Source organism: Artemia franciscana, chromosome 1, assembly GCF_032884065.1.
Source record: "Artemia franciscana chromosome 1, ASM3288406v1, whole genome shotgun sequence".
Lineage (NCBI taxonomy): Eukaryota > Metazoa > Arthropoda > Branchiopoda > Anostraca > Artemiidae > Artemia > Artemia franciscana.
This window is the reverse complement of record NC_088863.1, coordinates 53,090,768-53,114,117: the sequence shown is the minus strand read 5'-3', so window position 1 is coordinate 53,114,117 and position 23,350 is coordinate 53,090,768. Positions and strand designations below refer to the sequence as shown.

The window sequence follows — 23,350 nt, the reverse complement described above, 5'->3', positions numbered from 1 at the left end:
AGCTCCTAAGAGCAGCTAAAGAACAGCTCCTTAAAAAAAAGGAGTTAGCATTCATGCTTCTTTTTTTCCAGATAAATGTCTATTCAGTAACGTTCTCATTTTAAAATGCTACGTTCAAACTGAACATAAACATATCCTGTAAACATAAGCTCAAGCTAAACATGTGTTCTCAAGCTTAACTGCAACTCAGTAACAGTTAGCATTTGCTAAAAAAAAAACTATCTTGTTTTGTTAAAAAGCTCTTGAAAGTCTAATTTCCTAGCCTTGCCTGAGCCTCTAAAAAGGGGAGTCCTTTCCCAATATTATTGAGGAGCTTATTCAGATTATTGCTTAAACATGATCCAGAATTAAGGTTCATGATCTCAGGAAACAGACAATGTGATAATACAAGAAGAAGAAAAAATTTCATTCGGGAATTAACTGATAACTGATTAATGATTCACTGATTAACTGATATGATTAACTGATAACTCTTAACTGATTCACTTTTGTAATAGTTTCATTAGTATTAATAAATTGATTGATTGATTGATTGATTGAATAGGTTGTTGATAGTAAAACTTAAAAAAATATCTTATTATTAAAATGTAGGTAAATAAGCATGGCGACAGTGAATGTTTTGGAAAGTGTTTTCTTTTATTGAAAACAGAGGGAGGTGAATAAAAGGCTGACAAAAACAGAGAGAAGGAAGTTGGGTGAGCGTCAACCTCTGCATTTAAATATACTTACCCTATACTGTGATAAAGGACAAGAGGATAGAAGATACTCGTCAAAACCATAAACTTTGAGAACATAATTGAATCTCAGAGAGTCGACAATGCCATGATCAGGAGACATTCTGGCCTTGTTCTGTTTTGCGAGTGTTTTTTCAACAAGATCTTCAGGTTTTTCACTCCAATGAACCCGTATTGCAGTGCGACGAGATGGGTCATCCGGTGACGAGTTCATGATCCTCACATTGATAATTAGGCAGCCTAAAAGGAGTTACGTTTTGAAAATAGTTCAATATATATATATATATATATATATATATATATATATATATATATATATATATATATATATATATATATATATATATATATTTATATGTTTATATTTACATATTTATATATTTATATTTACATATTTATATATATATATATATATATATATATATATATATGTATATATATGTATATATATATATATATATGTATATATATATGTATATATATATAAATATATATGTATATATATATATATATATATATATATATATATATATATATATATATATATATATATATATATATATATATATATATATATATATATATATATATATATATATATGTATATATATATATATATATATATATATATATATATATATATATATATATATATATATATTTATATTTATATACTTATATAAATATATATATATATATATATATTTATATTTATATACTTATATAAATATATATATATATATATATATATATATATATATATATATATATATATATATATATATATATATATATATATATATATATATATATATATATATATATATAAATATATATATATATATGAATATATATATATATATATCAGGGTTCGGACAGGTCGGTTCGTTTCAAATTATAGGCTCTGTCCTATTTTTATAGGATTTCCCGAGCCCAAATATAGGATTGGGAAGTCTCCGGGGCCAGATCTGTGGTAGATGGCGTGGGATGCCTGGTCACATACTTTCATTATTTCTCGAGTTTCTGTTGGTTTTTTTTTTTTTTTTTTTTTTTTTTTTTAATAGTAAAAAACAGTAAAAAATCAGATACACATACTGTGCCAACGATTGACTGCTACAGGTAAATTAGTTGGAATCACTCTTGCTGTTTCTTGGGCATCAATCAAGGAGGCACACTCGTGCCTCTTTAAAGAGGCGAACCACGACAATGTTAAGCGATCTTCGGTTCCAGTGGTCGCAGAGGGATGGGGAGGGATGCATTTCGTAGCCCGAGCTCCAACTAAGAAACCTGCCAAATTTCATCCCCTCCGACTTTTCCTTCATGGGGAAAATCTGGCCGAAAGTTTCGACCCGTCAACCCCAGCCCCCCTTTAACGTTGTCCGATCGGGCTGAAATTCACAAGTTAAGGTCCCCTAGGGCCCAGCTCGATCCGATAATTCCTTCCCAGTTTTCCAGAAACCACGCATAGCCACTTAATGTTCATATTCTCCTTTTTTTCTGGACGCCTACAGGTCACAGCCGACATCGGATCTGGGTGTACGAAGACTCATTCGACGCGGAATTCTCCGAGTAATTTTCCTGGAAAGTTTCGTCGGAAAATCTTAACTCCCCGATTTTCTAGCTTAGAAAAACCCATTTCCCCATTGAAGGTTAAATTTTCTCTTGTAATAACATCAATTGTTTGAAAAATTCTTACACTAACAGCAGCTTGGGGCAGCGGAAGCGTGCTGGGCCCATAACCCAGAGGTCGGTGGATCGAAATCGCTAGCTGCTAATTTTTTTAAATTTGTAAAATTAGGTAATTTTGTCAGTTTGAATTTATTGATACAGAAAGGGAGAAAATAAACATGGAAACATGTGATCAGAATTACATACTGGAATGTTCACAAGAATTCATACTGAAGCGGGGGTAAGGCTTGATGGAAGCAAGTTAAAAGAACCATTTAAATTGATTTCCTAATTGAAGCCGTTGGTGAAATTTTCTATTGTAATAACTTGTTTGATAACAAGCATAACAGCAGCTTGGCGCAGCGGAAGCGCGCTGGGCCCATAAACCGGAGGCGGGTGGGTAAAAACCACTAGCTGCTAAATTTTTAATTAAGCTGCTAAACTATTAAAATTATCAAAATTAGATAATTTTGTCAGTTTGAATTTATTGATACAGAAAGCGAGAAAATAAACATGGAAAATTATTATTAAATTACATCCACCATGGATTGTAGAAAAACGTACAGAAATAATATGAAAAAAACTTCGTTTTCTTAGAGTTAAAGAGGCTGCGTCCCAAAGTCGAACCTTAAAACGTACAGGAATTAGGAGAGGCAGTTGGGGGGCTGCCGCCCCCCAAACCCCCCGCTTTTAAAGACTCTTTTGTACAGGTTTTTTGTTGTGGGGGGCTACCGCCCCCGCTCTTGGCTTCGGAAAGGCCCTCTTTTAATTAACAAAAAATTGAAATGAATGAATAATGGAATAACTTCGAAAAATGTTAAACACAAGAGGACAGGAGAACCATTGCGCCGAAACTAGTAATTAGTAACAATGAAGTCCCCCCACAACAAAAAACCTGTACGGCTTTGTATTCTGCAGATTGCACATGTTGGCTTAGCTGAGCAATCCCAGCCGTGCAACCAAGATTTTTCAAGCAGAGTTTGCAAAAGGACGAATACTGGTCATTCCCAGTCTTATACCATTTGCCAATCTTTCTACTGCTGCAAACCATCTTAGCAAGCCATGAACTATTAAACTTGGTAGGCCACATACTTAATTACCAAGCATCATCCGCGAAATAGCATCTAAGGATTAAAAGACCATAAAAAGAAAAAATGTGGATATGTCCGAAACTGGGCCATATCAGCCTTTTAAATAGCGTTCAGCCAGGAAACGCATAAGTCACAAGAACTCCAGTCTCATTAAGCAGAGACTGCTAGCCTATATACTGATCTTCGCTCATTTCGGACAAGCCCAACATGACAAAAACAAACATAGGCTATTAAGTCAACACAACAGCATAGCCGAGGCAGAAGCAGCTAACTAAGCCCAACGCAAAGCGTTAGTTAAGTTCGAACAGCTCAATTTTTGTAATTAATTATCAACCTACACCATAAGACAGCACAGTCTACAAGCAGAGTCAAAAGCAAAGAAAGCATATCTTGGCTTACTTAATGAGCAGTGAAAATTCCAAATCTCGAACAATGTTCTTAGTGCTCTTCAGCCGAAAATATAGGAATAATAGGATTTTAGCCAAAATATAGGCATTTTATAGGAGTGCATCAAAATATAGGAATTTATTGGAATTTATAGGCGAGTCCGAATGCTGCATATATATATATATATATATATATATATATATATATATATATATATATATATATATATATATATATATATATATATATATATATATATATATATATATATATATATATATATATATATATATATATATATATATATATATATATATATATATATATATATATATATATATATATATATATATATATATATATATATATATATATATATATATATATATATATATATATATATATATATATATATATATATATATACACATATATATATATATATTTATATATTTATATATTTATATATTTATATATTTATATATATATATACATATATATATATATTTATGTATATATATATATATTTATATATTTTTATATATATATATATATATATATATATATATATATATATATATATATATATATATATATATATATATATATATATATATATATATATATATATATATATATATATATATATATATATATATATATATATATATATATATATATATATATATATATTTATATATGTATATATATGTATATATATATATATATATATATATATATATATATATATAATATATATATATATATATATATATATATATATATATATATATATATATATATATATATATATATATATATATATATATATATATATATATATATATATATATAATATATATATATATATATATATATTATTTTAGCCAGTTTTTCGTTTTTTTTTTCAAATTTAGGTTCCAATATTACCACACACTACCTAACTGCATATCGAGGTTCATCTTAAACAAAAGCAGAATAACAAATTTTTCCACATTTTCTAAAATTTAATTCAAACAATCAGATTTCATTTTCACTAACCTAAGTGCATGAAAAAAAGCTTTATGTAAATAATAAAATAAACAATTTCAAGAAATTCATAAAAAAAAACTTCATTTAAATAAACAGGTTCAGAAAACAAGATAATACCCGACAGTAAAGTACTGGTTGGAATTGTTATGTGCATGGTACAGCATTTTTTGCTTTCTAAACAAACAAATCTTACCCCGCAGCGAAAAGAAAACCCAGTAGGAGTAGTAAGTAGGGACAGGTTAAAAAAAAAAATTGCCCTACAGTGAAAAACAAGATTTTCAAGCATGTGCCCTCCCGGGTAAGATAATCACCAGTCTAATTAGTATATTTGTTTACTGAAGTTGTAAAACAAGTATTTACTCTTCATAAAAGCAAAACTATTGCAATTTGAGGATTCAAAAAAGGGTTAAAACCTTTTCTTAAGTTCAAATAAGTTTGGATCAGGAAGGTTGGAATCGAGTTTGAAATTCGAGCTAACTGGACCTAATGATCATATTTGTTTCCATTCGTTCTTAAACTAGCCTATGGTCAACATACTAACCTACTTCTTGTACTCAAGAAAAAGGTAAAAAAAAAGAAAAGTTTACCCTTTTCTATGTTTCAGATATAAATTAAAAAACTTTTCTGTGTTCAATAAATTAAAAATTATTAAACCTTTAAGAACAACATATCAGTACATGTATTCTAAAATGACAATCATCAGCCATTGTTTTTTTTTTTTTTTCCAGTAAAGTACAAATTATGTTCTGGTCTTGAGAAAGTATGGGGGTTGTCAAAGACATAATTTCCAGACCTTCCAACTGCACTGAACAAAATGGCTATCTCACAATGTTGATTAGATACGTTTTGGGAATTGATGGGTGTGGGGGGGGGGGGGACTTGTTGCCCTCCAATCACTTTTGACAAATAAAAATGGCACTAGCCCTTTCAATTTCCAATCGACTGTAGTTTCCCTCCAATCACTTTCTACTAATAAGAAGTACACTGGCCCTATCAATTTCCAATCGAATGAGCTGTTTTCAAAGATTCTGCGACAACAAATGACCATCTCAAAATTTCTATTAGATATATTTCGGGAAAATAAGAGGTGTGGTGGGGGGTATCCACCCTCCGATCACTCTGAGTCTTAAAAAGAGCATAAGAAGTTCTGATTACGAATCCAATGAGCCCCTTCCAAAGTGTATACAATCACCCTTTCCATATGTACCTTATATGCCCCCAGGGAATAACTTACAGCTCTTACCCTGAGGGCAGTGGAGGGGGGAGGGTTTTCATTCTCAAAGGCATAATTTCCGGACTTTTCAACTGCGTTAAACAAAATAGTTATTTCAAATAAATGGTGGACACGGGAGGGGGGTTGGTAGCCCTCCAATCACTTACAACTACTAAAAAGGCGCTGGCCCTTTCAATTTCCAATCGAGTGAGCTGTTTTCGAAGTTTCTACGACAACAAATGGCCATCGCAAAATCAAAATAAGATACATTTTAGGAAAACACGAGGTGTGTGTGGGGGGGGGTATCCACCCTCAAATCACTCTGAATCTTAACAAGAGCACTAGAACTTTCGATTACCAGTCCAATGTACCCTCTCCAAAGGTTATACGATTTACCCTTTCTACATATAACTTCTATGCCCCTAGGGTATAACTTAAAACCCTTGCCCAGAGGGCTGTGGGGGGTTGTCATTCTCAAAGAAAAGACCTTTCAGAACCAAATAGTTATCTCAAAATTTTCTTTGGATGGTTTTAGGGAAATGGCAGGCGTGGGAGGGGTTTTAGTTACCCTCCAATAACTTTCGACCATTAAAAAGAGCACTGGCTCTTTCAATTTTCAATCACTTGAGCTGTTGTTGAAGTTTCTTCGACAACAAATGGCCATCTCAAAATTTCTATCAGATGCCTTTCGGGAAAATACGAGGTGTGTGTGTGGGGGGGGGGGGGGGGGTGTCCACCATCTGATCATTATATTTGCACTCATCAGCGGCTAGGTAGGGATAACAACGCTTACCTTTATCAAGCTTTTTATCTATACCACGTGGAAGGTCAGGACTAGCTTCCGTATCCGGAGGGAAGGCGTATAAAGCTTGCGACCGTCTCCCAGCTTTTTCTCTTTCATCAAATGCTTTTTGACAAACCTAAAAGAAGTAAATAATTTCTGAAACCGCACTGACTTATCACGAAAAAACTAAAAATCATAAGAAGAGATCGAGGATAATTACAATATATTTACAAATATTTCGGTCGAGGCCTCAGCTTGACCGTCTCCTGCTGAATAATAAAAAATTACAGAGAAAAGTCCAGAGGATAACATAATAATCAAACCTTAAAACAAACACTGAAACTAGAATAAGAAGATCCTTTCCGAGTTAAAATAAAAGGGTAACTGATTAAAAATTACACTACTGAATGGCATTTAAACTTTAATTTTATATAAACCATTTTTAAAGTCAAATTATTTACCAAGTATGGTATCATCAGAGGTTCTATTAGGTAGCGAAACATATTCTAATTTTGCAAACTTTTTCGATAAGCAAGCCTTAGCCATAAAAAGTGGTGGCGGAAGAAATTTGAGCTATTTTAGAAATCTGCTGAAAATCTGACAGTGAAAGATCTAACTGTAAAAATGTCAAATTATTAAGATTGTAATACTAAGAAAGAACAGGTCAGTGTTTATACTCTTTTGAAATGTGAATCAATGACTGAAAACCAACCCTATCACTAAATTGTCTTTCTTATTGTGTACCTAGATTCAGGCAGAAACAAAGAGCAGTGTGTACCTAGTTTTCACATTTCAAGTACTTATCTATATTATTAAAGTAGGAGAACAGTCTTCCTTTCTCCTTCTGTCTTTCTTTTTTGTTTCGATATTTTATACTTTATATATTATTTACTATTCATTATTTATTATATTTTATATATTATTTAATATTTATTATTATTTTTTACAGTTATATTTTTTATGTTCGGTTGTGTGGTATGCGTTTGTTTCTGTGTTTGTGCTGTTGCATTGGTAATTTCTTTTTTCATGATGTATAGGAATATGTATTTACGAATATTTATATAGAAAATTGACAAAAAAGGATCTTCAACTTAATCTTCAAGAAAGAAACAGTGAACACTATCTAACTTTAGCCATGAAACTGGAAAACCAATGTAAAAAGAAAAAAACTAACAAAGGGTTTTTTGGTATGTTTTACTTGCCTTACCTAAGGTGAAATAAAAAAAAAAAAGATCTGATTAATAATCTCAACCCTGTTATATTCACGACTAACAGTTCAAACTAAGGAAAGTCAGCGTATTTTCAGAAAACTTTAGGCTAGGTCCTAAGAAAATTGTAACTCTAATGAATTCAAATTGTTAAAATTTGGAACAATTTTCTGCATACAAGCAGCAAACAAAGGTAAGATACATTAAAGAAAGCACAGGAAGCAAATAGTAGGCTACTAAAATTAACGACATTTACGAAATTAACGAAAATTACGAATTAACGAAATTAACGAAACATAGATTAACAAAATCCTGGCAATAAAGTGAGAAAGTGAAATCAAATTTTTTACATTTATCATTGTTCAACATACCTATTTCCTCTACCTAATTGAAAAAAAGCATTGCAAATGTTTTTGGACAGCAAAAACTGACCTCCTTAACCTCACAGACAAATCGATTTCCTTTTCTTTAAAACACAAGGGTGAAAATTTCGAAGAAATTTCTCTTGTCACGGGAGTCTTCAGTAGTTTAGTATGTACTTACGCATCAGTTGTGTATTGTTTGCATTTGTATTTTGTGTACTTTTTCTAATCGTTGTCACTGATGCTTTATTATTTTTAAGAGTACTTTTCACTGACAGTAATTTCCTCAGTTATAGCTGTACAATGCTCAAAACTGTATTTTGGCTGAACAGCATGTTTGTTAAATCCTGGGTTATTTCGTGATGTATATTCTACGAAAGAATAGTCTGATTTCTCCCAAAAAGAAAAAGAATATCTTATCCTAGATTTCCGCAAATCTTACGTGATAAGCTAAGCGTAGCATCATATAGTTGAAAGCTATAACGAAAGCATAAAGTATTTTTTTACACTAACAAGAATACAAAAAGTGTTCAATTGGGTGTCATGTCTAGTTCTTCTTCACGTACAGGCTTTGTTCTTCTCTGGAAGCTGACAGTTGATGAAGTTTATCCTTTTTTATCGTCTCAAAAAACTGAGACTAGTGAAGCTTAGTGACATCACAAATTGTACGTTGCGTCCATTCTATGTATGTTTTTTGGAGGGAGCGATTCTCTGCTAGAGCGGGCAATCTCACAAATTGTGGCATGTCATATTTTGGGAGAGGTAAATAATTAGACAGTTTAAGGGGATCAAAACACAAGTCCTCAATTCATGACCAGGTCTTATCTTAAACTTTCCATGAATGCCTCTATGAATTCTTACTTTGCCCCAAAGTCTCTAAATTCAAAGTAAGCGCCTCTAAAAGAAGTGATTTCCCCTAAAATAGGGTAATCTCTCTACAAGTGAAAGTCCAGCTCATGATATGCCTTGCACTGCAAAACATGTGATGAAAAAATAAATGGAAGTGAGAAATTCGTTTTCTTAGTATTGAAATAGAATCAAAAGTATATAGAATTATATAAAAGTATAGAACAATTCTTTTACAGAAAAATACTTCTATAAAAGTATAAATAAGTGTGAAAGAATAAAATTTCTCCTCAAGAGAGACCTAAGTAACATGTCTGAAGATACCACCCTATCCAAAATCTGTACAAGATCTTTATGGTTTTCCAAAATAAATTGGCATAATTTCTTTGCTTCTTTCTTTGCTTCGCAGAACTCTAATTTTACGAAAAATAATGAATAAATGAAAGGAATGCCTGTACATACTTGCATTATGCTTCTTCTGAAGTCTTGCACTTCTGGATCTTTGATAGTGTCGAACTCCTGAACATGAACTCCAACAGCTTGACCTAGAACAACTCAAAATATTATTGGCTAGTTCATCCATAACAAAAAAACTTATTTTTAGAATTTATCTACAGTGTTTATATACCGTCATTACTGAGAAAGTTCTCAAGCATGTGTGGCAACTCTTTTGTTGTACGGTTTTTCTTGATAATTCAGTTATTAATCACTTCCTTGGCTGTCACTGGCTAAAGTAGTGACTTTATTTGGATTTTCAGCGATTCTTGATGAGGTCTCTGACTCACGTTTAAAGTAGCTGTTTTTCAAATCGCCGAAAAAAAAGTTTCAAAGGTTAAAAATCGTTTCAAATCATATATTTCTTTGGATTTTACTTTTATAATTGGAAATATCAACTATTTTAGTGCTATTTTTCTTCTAGATGTTATATTTGTCCTATATAGTTAACTTTTAGTACTGATTCAACAATAAAAGTGAAATAATATTGCTCAAATAACAGCCCTAACCATTGAAAAATACTTTTTTTGTATTTTTATTTTTCAATAAATGAAAAAAAGATCTTTCCCCCTATATTTTCATGAATTGTCTCCTATGATTTATCGATCTTTAATAAATTAAGATTTATTATTTTATGAAAATATTGGGACGCAACCAAATTCTATGTTACACTTTAATTTTATTCATTTGTTAAACACCCATTCTTTGCACGACATGATAAGACGCAGTAGAGGAAAAACAAAAGAAGAAAAAAAACATGAGCAAGAAAGCAATTACGGCACTAACTATGGCCATAGCAGCAACATATGATCCTAAAGATAAAACATAAATTGAAAACAAACTCACTTACTACTGCACTAAATACGGTTCAGGAGCAACAAGTTTAAATGTTTTGATCCGAAACAAACGTTTAGCGAACCGAAAAAAATGAGCCGTATTTCTAACGGAGGTAGGTGGTAGGTACCACCAGAGGTAGGCTACCACCTAACAAAGGTAGGTGGTAGGTACCACCAGAGATAGGTACCACCTACCTGTGTTCTAACAGAGATAGGCGCTACAAAGAATGGCGGCTCACCTTTCAAGTTAAAAAGCACTATTTCTGACTAATCAGGATTGAAACAAAGGTCAAGTTTGAGATACTCCTGTTGTGGTGTGACAAAGATCTCATTCATTACTTTGAGGGTATGACTGAGATTTAAAATGTCACCAGCATCAAAGGCGCGTCTGATATCGTGACTAGCGAGAACTAGACATTCTCCTGGGGATTCGGTATCAATTTGTGCATTGGCTACAACTGTGACAGCATCAGCACAACCTATTCCCTGTTTGAACCCAAACCAGAGCGGTGGAGTGCAACATGTCTGTTGAAGGTCAAATGAGAAAAGAGGCTCACACACTTTGAAAAGGATGTCCAATTGCTGAAATCATGAACGTATAGATTCGTAGCTTTTTACTTCACAAAAACGCTAAAAGAATTGCCAAACATATTCATTATCATTCACGTACAAGCTGATTGATAAATACTAATTTTCGAGAAGTCACAATCAAAATCACGCAGGGAGAGCCATATACTTTATCTAAACATGAACGAAACTATTCAATAGAAAGAACGAATAACTGATCAGACTGATCGTTACTGTAACCTGTTGGCAGATACACATTAATGAAGATACAACCCTAATTGCAAGAAAACAATCACCCATCTGAAATAAACTAGAAAGGACATATGAAAGTACAAATGTTCTTTTTTTGTATCTTTATTCGAAAATACAAAAAAAAACAGCCCTAACCATTGAAAAATACATTTTTTGTATTTTTATTTATCAGAATATAAAATAGAACGGACATCTGAAAGTACAAATGATGCTAGACCTCCCAGAGGTCTACACCTCTTGCTTGACTTTCTCCTTTCCGAGTTCCTTTACAAAGCTAATTTATAACACACCTGTTTATTCTAATGCTTTGTACATATCTCCTCCTTATAAAAGAGCCCCTTGTGTTTCAAATTGTTTTAACTTAATGAAAAACCAGACACTTTAAAACCTGGCACAAGATATAGCTCCTTTAAAGGCCTTACATAAAATGAATCATCGAATGAATGTTTAGTCACCGATTCTAGATCCAAGCTTGTTTTTCAGTCACCTTTTTTCTGTTGTTGTAACTGGGTATTACTGGTTGTAACTTTGCATATTATTCTATTTTATGTTTTGCTTCTTTTTTACACTGAGGTTGGCTTGTCAGCTACATTTCATCCACATTACCCAGTCCCCACCATATATTCTTAGTAATTAGATTAATTCTAAACAAACAAAAAAAAATGCCCCATGGAACAGTAAAATTCCAATAATATTTCAAATTCATTTCGTTTTTAAGATAGTCTCTTAATCATGATGAACGAATCACAAAGAGAATACCTAGAACATTTGTAATAACACACTAATAGCCTCACTTATTCACATATTATCTCGTCAGGATTTTTTTTTCTTCTTTTTCTATTTTATGCAAATCTGTTTCACTAATGGGTAATACTAATTCGGTTAGGTTATTTTGCGTTTTGATAAATTCAAACTAAAACACTTTTTGATTGTCGAAGCTATACGTAGAAGCTTGCTTTAAACTAACTTCTCTCAAAATTGATGAAATCGTTCTTCTGTAGTTCTGATAAAAGTGGGCAAGGTCTGATGATAATTAATTATCTAATTATGGCGCAATTTTATAATGAATGGACGCTGTTTTGACAACTTAAAAAACATCTAATCGGTTAACAAATCCCCCTCCCTCTCAATATAATATAGTAATAATCAATATATGATTTTATATATTCAATTCAATTCAATTCAATTCAATTTATTTATAACCCATCTACAAAAAGAGGGCGGAACGCCCTTAAGATGGAGTAATAAGAGAAAAAAAAAAGGTACAAATAAATACAAATCAACACAATCAAACAATTAAATAAGTAATGCTGACCATGGGTGAGACACTATCGACATAGAAGAACGAAAATCATGAAGCCTTTTATCAATAATAGATGTAGGAGAAACTAGGCGGAATTTGTTCACTAAGTAACTATTTCTAGTCCAAGGAGGGTAACTGAGAAGGAATTTAGCATAACGAAAATATACTCTACGAACAGATAGTTTCTGAGGTTCACTAAAAAACTGCCAAACCGGACAAAGAGAAAGGAGATGAGGTACAACTAGGCTATTATAAATTTTCGCAAGATTTAATTTATCAATATGTTTAATATTAGATGCAATTGAAGCATAAGCAATTCTCAGTTTTTTCTTCAAAAGTTCAAGGGATAAATTCACAGTTTCTTTCATATTTTTTCCAATAGGCATTCCAAGGTAAACTAATTTTTGAGAAAGGGGGACATGAACATTAGCTAAAGATAAAAAAATAGGGCCATTTGTCTCTTTAAAATTGAAAGCTACAACAGCAGTTTTATCAACATTGAAAGAAAGCCCAATATTTTTATATTCATTATAAAGCTGATTAAACGCGTTTTCACATCCACTAAAAGTACGGCTTAGATTCAAAACGTCATCTGCAAAAGTTATTAAAGACAAGTTAAATCCACGGTGAATACAACTAAAATTAACAGAATTTTGGGCATTTAAAACAGAGTTATTAAATAAAGAAGGTGAGGTAAGGCCACCTTGACGGACTCCTTTCAAAATATTAAAAAGGGAAGATCCCCCCTTTAACTTCGCCTTAAGGTGATGGTACATATACAGAAGGCACTTCACTATACAAAAATTTACCCCTCTTTTATACGCTTCAAATAAAACTTGGGAAAAAATACAAGAGTCGAAAGCACGAGCAACATCTAAAGCACAAAGGATAATATGGGATCTACTTCTTTCTGCATCAGCAAGAACATTCATTAAAGCAAAAAGGGCATGCTCCCGGCTAATACCTTTTTGGTAACCAAACTGGTGGGGTGGGACATAACATTTAGAAACAATTTCATCCAAAATAACTGACTCAAACAATTTAAAAATAGTACAAGAAACTGTTTTAGGTCGGAACGAATCACACGAAGTAAAATCCTTTTTGCCTTTTTTCGGGATAGGGGTTATTTGACCAACTGTAAATTGATAAGGAACAACTCCGTTTTCAATAGACATTGAAAAAGTAGAGATAAATGATTAAAAAGAAGAGCACTTGCATAATCAAAATGTCTGGCAGTAATTCCATCAACTCACGCAGAATTTCTTTTCTTTAGTTTTTGACAATAAAACGATACATCGCTTGGCTTAATAATAAATGTCGAGGGTTCGTGTTTCTTCAGACAAGCACTTAATTCTTTTTCAAATTTTGACTCAAGAGCAGGATCGGGAGAAGAAAACTCATGCTTATAATAATTTATCCACTCAGGCTCAGGAATATTATTTGCATTAATGTGTTCACAAGGGCGTTCAAATTTTTTCCAGAGCTTCGAAGGGTTCTCTGCAATTTTATGAGCGTTTTTCTCAATAAGATCAACCTTATGTTTTCTTAACACTTTAGCAAAAAAACGTTTAGAACGTAGCCGCAGACCATTTATAGTCCCAGACTTAGGCCTGCCGCAATCCCTCCAAATATTCAGCCAAATTTTAGAAGACTCGCACGCAGAAATAAGGGAAGGGTTTTTTGACCAACCCTGAAGTTGAGAGCCTTTCCTAATACGCTTGCACGGGACAGCTGAAGCTTCAGCACACTTTAATGCATGGTTAATTTCACCTAGATAGGTGGTAAGTCCGATGGCTATTTCTTTTTCACTAAGGCCAGAGCGCGAGCACAACAAATGAAAGGGCACCTTTATTTTATTTAATATTCTGTCACATTCAAAACGAAACATCTCGCGGTTAACTTCTTTCCAGTCTTTTATATAAAACCACTTTTTATCTGGCTGTTTAGGGGCATGAAATGAAGCATTTATTTTCAACTTTATTGGAAGGTGATCCGAATAAAAGCCAGCACAAATTACCTCGACAGTTTCACAGGGGAAAGATGCAATAAAATGATCAAGGTTAGAAGTCGCTGACAGGACACCAATAAACGTGAAAGTTTCTGTTTTGTCAGCAACTGAGTAGGAAGGGGGGAGGGAATTCAGAAGGAGTTGGGTTCTTGGCGATGAACTGTCTGTTAAGTCACAATTAAAGTCTCCTGCAATCAGAACTCGAGCATTTGGATGCTTTGAAACTCCCTTCACAAAACTCGCTAGCTTTTTGCAAGCATTTATGAATTTATTCTCTGATTGCGAAGAGCAGTAATTAGTTGGCAGGTAAACGTTTATACAGATTAGGTCCGAAAATTCGGCAGCAATGAAATGGTCATTCGACTCAAGGAGATTGACGGGAAATTGTGAAATAATAGCTAATCCGCCTGAAGGTCGGCCACGGCTCTTATTCATTTTCGCTGGGTGAAATAAGAGATAAGAATTCTGTGAAATGCTGAGTAAATTTTTCCTTTCATGAGACAAAAAATGTTCTTGCAGAAAAATTATTTCATTTGTACTTAAAAGTTCAGAGAGGACTAGGCCTTTGTCAACCACTTTGCCATTGATATTCCATGATAAGAGACTTAAGGCTCGAGCCATTATGCTGACTTAACTTTACTTAAAAGTCCTTGGGCGACTGGACATTTGAAGCTGTAACAGGGATGATCCTGTGATTTGCACAATGCACACGTCTTGGGCCTTTGACAAGGAGATGTTTTGGAGCTTGAATGACCATGGTCACCGCAGACTGCGCAAATAGCTTCATTTTTGCAGCTACTGGATATATGTCCGTGAGCTTGACACTTGAAACATCTTACCGGGAGGGAGAGATACTCAGCCACTTTGATCCTCTCATAATCTATGACTGGGGGATTTTTTATGGCATTCATAAGATCAACTTTGGTTTCAAATTTCAATCGAAACGAGTGGGTGTTGCCAATCTGTCTTGAACTGACACATTTAGGAATCAGTGCGCGAAGTTCATCGTCATTTATATTGCTGGGGACAAATCGAGCAATACCGAGGTGAGAGGGGCTCCTGATTGTTGCAGAAAGAGATTTATCACCGTTCTGAAAGACCCCAACAAGAGTTTCTGCATCAGCCTTGCTAGCTGTAACAACTCGCCAATTATCTTTTCTGGGCTGAACTTCGACAATTTTAGAGCACTCTCTGCCACACATTTTTTGCAAAAAGTCTTTCCTCAAATCGGACTTCGTGAGGTCAGAGGGCAAATTCTTGAGTACCACTGCATATGAGGGCTTTGTTTCAGTAACTGTAGGAACAATCGAGGGGGCGGGAGGGTCCTTATTCATGAAATTATCTAGCTTATTACAAACTTCTGTAACTTTTCTGGTGATTACCGCAGCTATCTCACCAGGACAGATAGGGACTTCGTCAGGTTCAACTATCACAAAGACTGGCAGCTCAACGTTACGTTGCTCACAAAGTTCAAGTACCTTTAACATTTCGTTAATATTGTCTTCGGCACTTTTTTTAATTGACACTCTATTGGTGTAGTGAGCAGAAGACCACAGTATCTCCTTAGCCTTGATTATATCGTCCTTTGTAAAAAACTCGCATGCTTTACGACTTATCTCGTCACTCTTATTTCCAGCTTTTCGAGCACGATTTAAAAAGTTCAAAATCGCATTCCAAACTAATTTCTCCGACATGGCTATTGCAGATAATATGTCATTGAAATATATTCAAGTTCTTAAGTCCTTGTACGAAAATCTCTTTGCTTAATAAATCACTAAGTCCCAAGGGAATTTGCACTCAAATACCAAAACTATCAATTAGCCAACAAATGAAAATAATCCGATTATGAATGATGTTTCAATAAATGTCTATAGGGAAATCAGACCAGCTTGAGCTCACTGTATTAATAGGTTATATCCAAAATAAGGTGTTTACCAAGCATATATATATATAAATATATATATATATATATATATATATATATATATATATATATATATATATATATATATATATATATATATATATATATAATTCGTATTAAAACTTAGATTCACATTTCATTTTGTTGTGAATAAACAGAAATCAAAAACAATTTTAAAACAACCTATACAGAAGCTTGCCATATTCAAATCTCTAAGTGCTGATAAGAATAATTCAAAATAGGCATGCTTTAAAAATGGTTTTCGTACAAATAAAATTTTAAAAAAACAAGTTTTTTTAACTGAAAGAAAGGAGCAACACTAAAACTTAAAAACTTCTCATACCGAATTCAACGGGCCTTGTGTTTAAGCTGTCTTTCTTAAAGAATTGTGCCAAATGGTCAAAGTTTGTAGAGAAAGAGTCCACCCCCCTCAGGCAACAAATAACTTCGGTTCGGTTTAAGTTTCAATTTAGCTCCTTACCTTCGGTTGAAAAAATACGTTTTTTAACTGACTCCCCCTCCCTCTTTCTAGGGGAAGTTTTTAAGAGACCTTTGTGGGAGATTTAAAAAGACTTTTAGAATTTTGTGGGGTTTAAACGTTTCCAGAGGGAGTCTTTTCAAGACTCCTCATTTTTGTATACAGGAGCTTCAAACCTTTACAGTACGGTTCTCTCATATGCTGAATCTGATTGTGTGATTTACACTTAGCTTACTTGACTTTTAAGGGGCTGTTTCCCTCCCCCTTTTTCCGAAAACTGGGCAAATTGGGCCAAATTTTTTTAATTCTTCTTTTGACTCTTTTAAAATTATTAGGTTTTTAGGGCTGTACCACGTTTTCGTCAGCATTTCCACATTAGGCAGTACCACGTTGCGGGCACGTGAAAATAAATAGAAAATCTAATATGGTAAATTTGACAACGCTTTTCGTTTGTAAAATTTAAACATTAATAGTCTGTTTATTCACAAAGACAACAACGCCATCAAAGAAAAGCTACAGCTTCTTAGGCTGTTTGTGGCCATTTGTTTTATCCATATTTTTTAGCTGTTTTTTTTTTCGAATTGGACGCCTGTTATTACAGATTATGTATTAGGTTTCACCGGACTATTCATTCCTAGCAAAATACTTGGGCCAAAGCGATCCTCAATTACATTGCGTATCTAACAAAACTTGCCCGTCCGAGTAATTTCAACATTTCATGAATGTTGAAGTGAGAAATCTGCATAAGCATCAACAGTATGTGCTGCTATAACAAAAAACTGCATAATTACATTTGGAGGTTTTTGCCGTTAGATATTGAATTCCCGGTTTCTCGTAACTCAGCAAATTTTCTCGTAGCTTTTGATGGGTATATCAAACATGACAAACTTAACATATTTGAAAACAGCATAAATATTAAATTCTTTTGATGCATCTATTTTTATCAAAATTCTGTTTTTTAGAATATCTGTTACTATTGAGCTGAGTTGCTCCTTACCACGAACTGTTTGAAACATACTTATGTGTAATTGGCTATTGGAAACAGCTTTGTTGACTTTGAACTTAGAAATACCTTCCAAAACTTTTTTGGATTGGGTATATTAAACATAACAAACTTAACATATTTGAAAACAGCATAAATATTCAATTCTTTTGATGCATCTATTTTTATCAAAATTCTGTTTTTTTGAATATCTGTTCCTATTGAGCTGAGTTGCTCCTTACCACGAACTGTTTGAAACATACTTATGTGTAACTGGCTATTGGAAACAGCTTTGTTGACTTTGAACTTTGAAATGCCTTCCAAAACTTTTTAAATGAAAAAAGAACAGACCAAAATACATTTCGTATAAATTGAGACAAATATCTCTCAAAACTGTAACCAGCAGTTCGGATAAAGGACATCAAAAGCTGAAACCAACTAAGACTAAAAGTATGTTCCTTGAAATAGATTGAAAGTCCCTTGAAATAGCAAGGATAGTGAGAAGGAATCCGAATGTTTGAATTGGTTAAGTGGAAACCAACAAACCACGTATATCTAAAAAAAAGTAGGATAAATATGGAATTCGATTATTGAGTAAATAAGGCTAAGGAAGCTAACTATTGAGGCCAAAATTAAAAAAAAAGGAGCATAAATGAAAAATCCACAGGCTAAAGTATTATGTAACAAAACAACTTAATAGCGTCTATCTTTCCTTTTGGAGTTGTGTTTAGGAATCAAGGGATTGTCAATATTAGTGTTTTTACTGACAAAAAGCCTTTTCAGATTTAATTATTCTTGTTTATCTGTTTTTACGTTTGAATGAGGCGATACAGATGAAAATATGATACTGCACTAAGTGTTTTATAGTTTTGAAACAACCAAAAGAAGAACTGATTATAATAAGATTTTATTTAGAACGATTATATTATATGACAACAATAATACTTTTTCTCCGATTATTCTTGACCCTGATGTGAGTTACTTGGCAGTTAAATTTGGCTCTTCTTTCCTGATAAATATCTGTTTACCTTGTCAATTATGTCAACCTTGTCAATTATCGAACATTTACTAACAGCTTTCCAAAGTCTTGCGCTGAGATCAAAACTGTTTTAAGCGATGCTACTGAGAATGGAGATGAACTCTTCTTGATAGTGGGCAATTTTAATGCCGACTTAAACTACTACTCGCTCCGATACGCTACTTAATGTTCTATCCCCTTACGTTGCGGGAAAGAAATCACTTAGTTATTCATATATCCACAATTCTTCTAGTGTGTCAGATCTGGGTCACGTTATTCATTGAAGCGGACTACAAACCATTTCTTCAAGCGGAGACCAAATTATTTCTCATTGATGGGTATCAGAATCTATACCATTTACCACTATCGTTCGAAGTATCTATGGGGTTTCAGCCAGACGCTTGTTCAAAGCCAGCTTAAATAAGTGGTATATTGTTAGTGCCTAGAAGAAGGCAGATATAACCCTTTAAATGCTCACCCTAACTAGCCTACTAGCAAAGATTTGTGTTCCTTATCACTTTTCTAGAGCTCTTTTTAAATTGGAAATAGACAAAGTTATCAAAATACTTATTATAATCGTTATTATAATATAATCTTATTATAATGATCTTAGATAATCATGGTTTTCGGGTATGGATTGACCAAGATGGGTCTATGCAACAAAAATTATCTCACTTTGATATTCTTGGAATTTGAAACTTGCTATTTTCCATGTTGCTATATTTTTTGAATTTTATTCCCGTGAGGGTCAGTTATTTTTAATCTGGAGAGCACTTTGGATGTGTTAGTCAGCAATTTAACTATTAGCAGCAAAACTACAATAAACTTGAATATTATATATATTTCTTATTTTATAAAGAAGCAAGATCGACAGATATCTCTCTACAAATTTATAGATATAATTCTTATGAGGTTAGATAAAAGATATGAAAAAATTACACAATAATGACAAATGAGACATCCCTTAAACATACTTATTTCGCTGTTGATCATTTTCTCTATTTTATTCCCATGCGGTTCGATGACTTTTAGCATAGGTTGAAACAACCGCAAATCACACAACATTCTTGATTCATCATAAAACTCTTCCACGGTGGCATCTGTAGTAACGCTTTTAAAAATATACGATGAGGGTTCACTAATCTTGTGATGGAGAGGATATTTCTTTATTTCTCTCCATAGGTTTCCTGTAAAAATAAAAGGAATAAAAATTCAATTTACTATAACATAAAGAAAGAAAACGATCCAAAAATGGGGTTTTTAAAGGCCAAATTAAAATACTGAAGAAAACACAAAAAGCGAATATTTCGAGAGAACAACCGCCTCTCTTCTTCAGCGCGAACAAAATAATATGATCAAGGAAAAAACAAGTGCGGAAAGTACCATAAAACCAACGAAAAAAACACCAAACAATTAAATAAAATTCAATAAAAGACCAAAAATTAAAAGAATTAAAATCAAATACCTTACAAACAATAAAGTGAGTTATTCACCAAAATAAATAAAAAATATGCGTCAAATCAAAACAAATTTGAACTGCCAACGACGGGTACTAACGAACAACGTTTCACCCCGTCTCAGATTTGACCACCATTGACCACCACTATTGACTTTGACCACCACTATTAATGAACAGCTGAAGAAAAAATAGCAAACAAAAAATTTGAAGGTCTTTAGAATGTCTTTTTCTTTTACAAAGCTGACAAAAATTCTGTCAAAGATCAATTTTTGCAAACACAAACTTAGGCCTGAGCCAACTACCATGTTCAAGTTCTCTATTTTTCTTTAACCATACATATTCAAACTATTCACATAACATCCCCGGCAGGGAGACTGGCTCGAAAGCCGGGCAACAATACAAACAGTAAAAACAAACAAACCCAGAAGAAACGGATGCCATCACACTTCTCACTCTATTTCATGCCAAAAAATAAATCCACAAAAACATTTATTAAAAATATTCTCAATATTTATCCGATAGCTGAAGGGCCGGGAGCTACTCACAAATTAATATTTACTAATTAGCAGAGCTTTGATTTTAGTTTTTAACGTTAATAGCGATAGACTCTCATCAAAAAAAGATTCATATGTATTCCAATAATTTGTAATAACATTTTTAGGCGAAAATCTAGACCGTTCGGAGACAATGAAAGGCACAGGAAGCTTACTTAAAGGACAACGAGTATTATATGGTCGGACTGAGGGAGGGCCTGGAAAACATGATTTAAAACAATCTGGTTGCAGATCCGTTAGATAACGGACACGGAAAAGTATACATTGAAAAGCTAAAATTTGTCTAAACGGAATGATATTAAAATAACTGTAAAGGCTCTTAGTTGGAGATTTACCACGAGGAGAAACTGGGGAATAAAATATCATCTTAAGAATTCTCATTGCTTTATTTTGTAACTTCACAATAGGAGAAATATGTGACTGAAACGTACTCAAATAAATAATGGAACAATAATTAATACACGAATGAACAAGAGAAAAATAGATTGATTTGAAAGCATAAAAAGAAAGGAAAAATTTAAGACGATGCATTACACCTACGTTCCTTCCTAACTTAAGCCTTAGGCTAGCGATATGCGCTTTCCAGCTTAAATTCTGATCAACAGTGACTCCAAGATACCGAGTTGTTTGCACTCGATTTACTCGACCTCCAAATGTGACTTCAACGTCTTGTAACGCTGGTACTGCAGTAGAAGTTCTTGAAAAAACCATAAGAAGAGTCTTTGAAGTGTTGACAACTAATTTGTTACAATGGAACCAGTGAAGCATCTTTCTCAGTGATAATTCGAGATTTGATTTTAGAGATTGATGATCTATGTCGCAGGTAGAGTTGGCTGTATCATCAGCAAACAGTAAGTTGAGATCCATATCAGTCCTATGGCAGGTTAGGCTTAGAGGGATATCGTTTACATAGATAAGAAATAACAGTGGCCCAAGTATGGACCCCTGAGGAACTCCCACAGCATTAGATAGATTTTCCTCATCTGAAATGTAGCCATTTGCATCCAATATTTGTTTTCTGTCCTTGAAGTAAGATTCAATTAGGAGACTCGCTTGTCCTCTAACACCGCAATTACGTAGCTTAGATAGTAGAATTTTATGGGAAATAGTGTCGAAGGCTTTTTTTATGTCATCAAATACTGCTGCAGGTTTGGTAATAGTAACAGTAGGATGCAAATATGGCCTTTTGGTTTGTTCAACATCCCGCACAACAAGCCCTGTAAGTTTCAATTTCAGACACCAAGCCATTCCTAAGATATTACTGATACACCCTTTTGACAGCCTGCATGCAGATGGTGTGTTGTGAGTCAGTTCAATCCTCACCCCCTTCAATATTCCCTGAAAATGTCACCTTCATACCCTTAGCAATAGCTGTAGTTGTATTAGTAGAAGTACAATAGTATTGTATAGTACAGTAGTATTTGTAGAACTAATAGTATTATTAAGAGTAATAGTACTAGTAGCTGGAGTATTAATAACATTTTGGCTTTTGGTCAGTTGAACATTCCCCTCTTCAAGCTCTGGAAGTTTCAACTTAATATGATCAGCTGTTGCTATCATAGCAGTTTCTAAGATTATGCTGATATGCCCTTTTTATAATCTGTATGTGCATAATATGTTTTGATTTAGTTCAACTTCCCCCTCAACGCTTCCTGAAATTAACATCTAAATGATCTTAGCATTAGTAGTAGTTGCAATAGAAGTAGTAGTTGGAGTAGTAGTAGTAGTAGTGGTAGTGTTATTAGCAGTAGCATCAGGGCTGGATTTGTCTTTGGCACCCCTAGGCCCAAGGGATTTACAGGGAAATCCCTGAAAATTCGGGGAGAGTGGAAGTCCTGAATAGAAAGCAACTGATGCGTGATGAGCCAAAAGTAATTCAAGAGAGAGGTCATACCAAGCCCTCAGCTGCCATTCTTGGGAGATATATGACAGTTTCTAAGCAGCCTCTGAATTCCTGTGTTGTTTAAAAATCACTTTTCTGTGAATAGGCAACACAGCAGAAAAGTGCATCTGTCGCCTTAATGATATCAGTCCAGTTTTTGTTTAGAAAGAAGAAATTGTTCAGTGTTTTTGTGGTGCCCTTTGGCATTGTTTACCCCTTGGGCCAGGCCTAGTGGGCCTATAAATACATCCCGGCCGTTACTGGACG

The 23,350-nt window shown here is 33.4% G+C and overlaps 1 protein-coding gene across 1 annotated transcript in view; it reads right to left on the bottom strand.

Moving 5' to 3' along the window:
• The window catches only part of LOC136031337 (phosphatidylinositol 4,5-bisphosphate 3-kinase catalytic subunit alpha isoform-like), a 226,435-nt gene that overhangs the window by 170,854 nt on the left and 32,231 nt on the right, over positions 1-23,350 (bottom strand). The window contains exons 2-5 of the mRNA XM_065710827.1: positions 20,163-20,375; positions 9,788-9,870; positions 6,919-7,045; positions 730-974 (exon numbers count right to left, since the gene is read on the bottom strand). Of these exons, the coding sequence (XP_065566899.1) occupies positions 730-974; positions 6,919-7,045; positions 9,788-9,870; positions 20,163-20,375 (668 nt within the window). The remainder of the gene's footprint in view (positions 1-729; positions 975-6,918; positions 7,046-9,787; positions 9,871-20,162; positions 20,376-23,350) is intronic.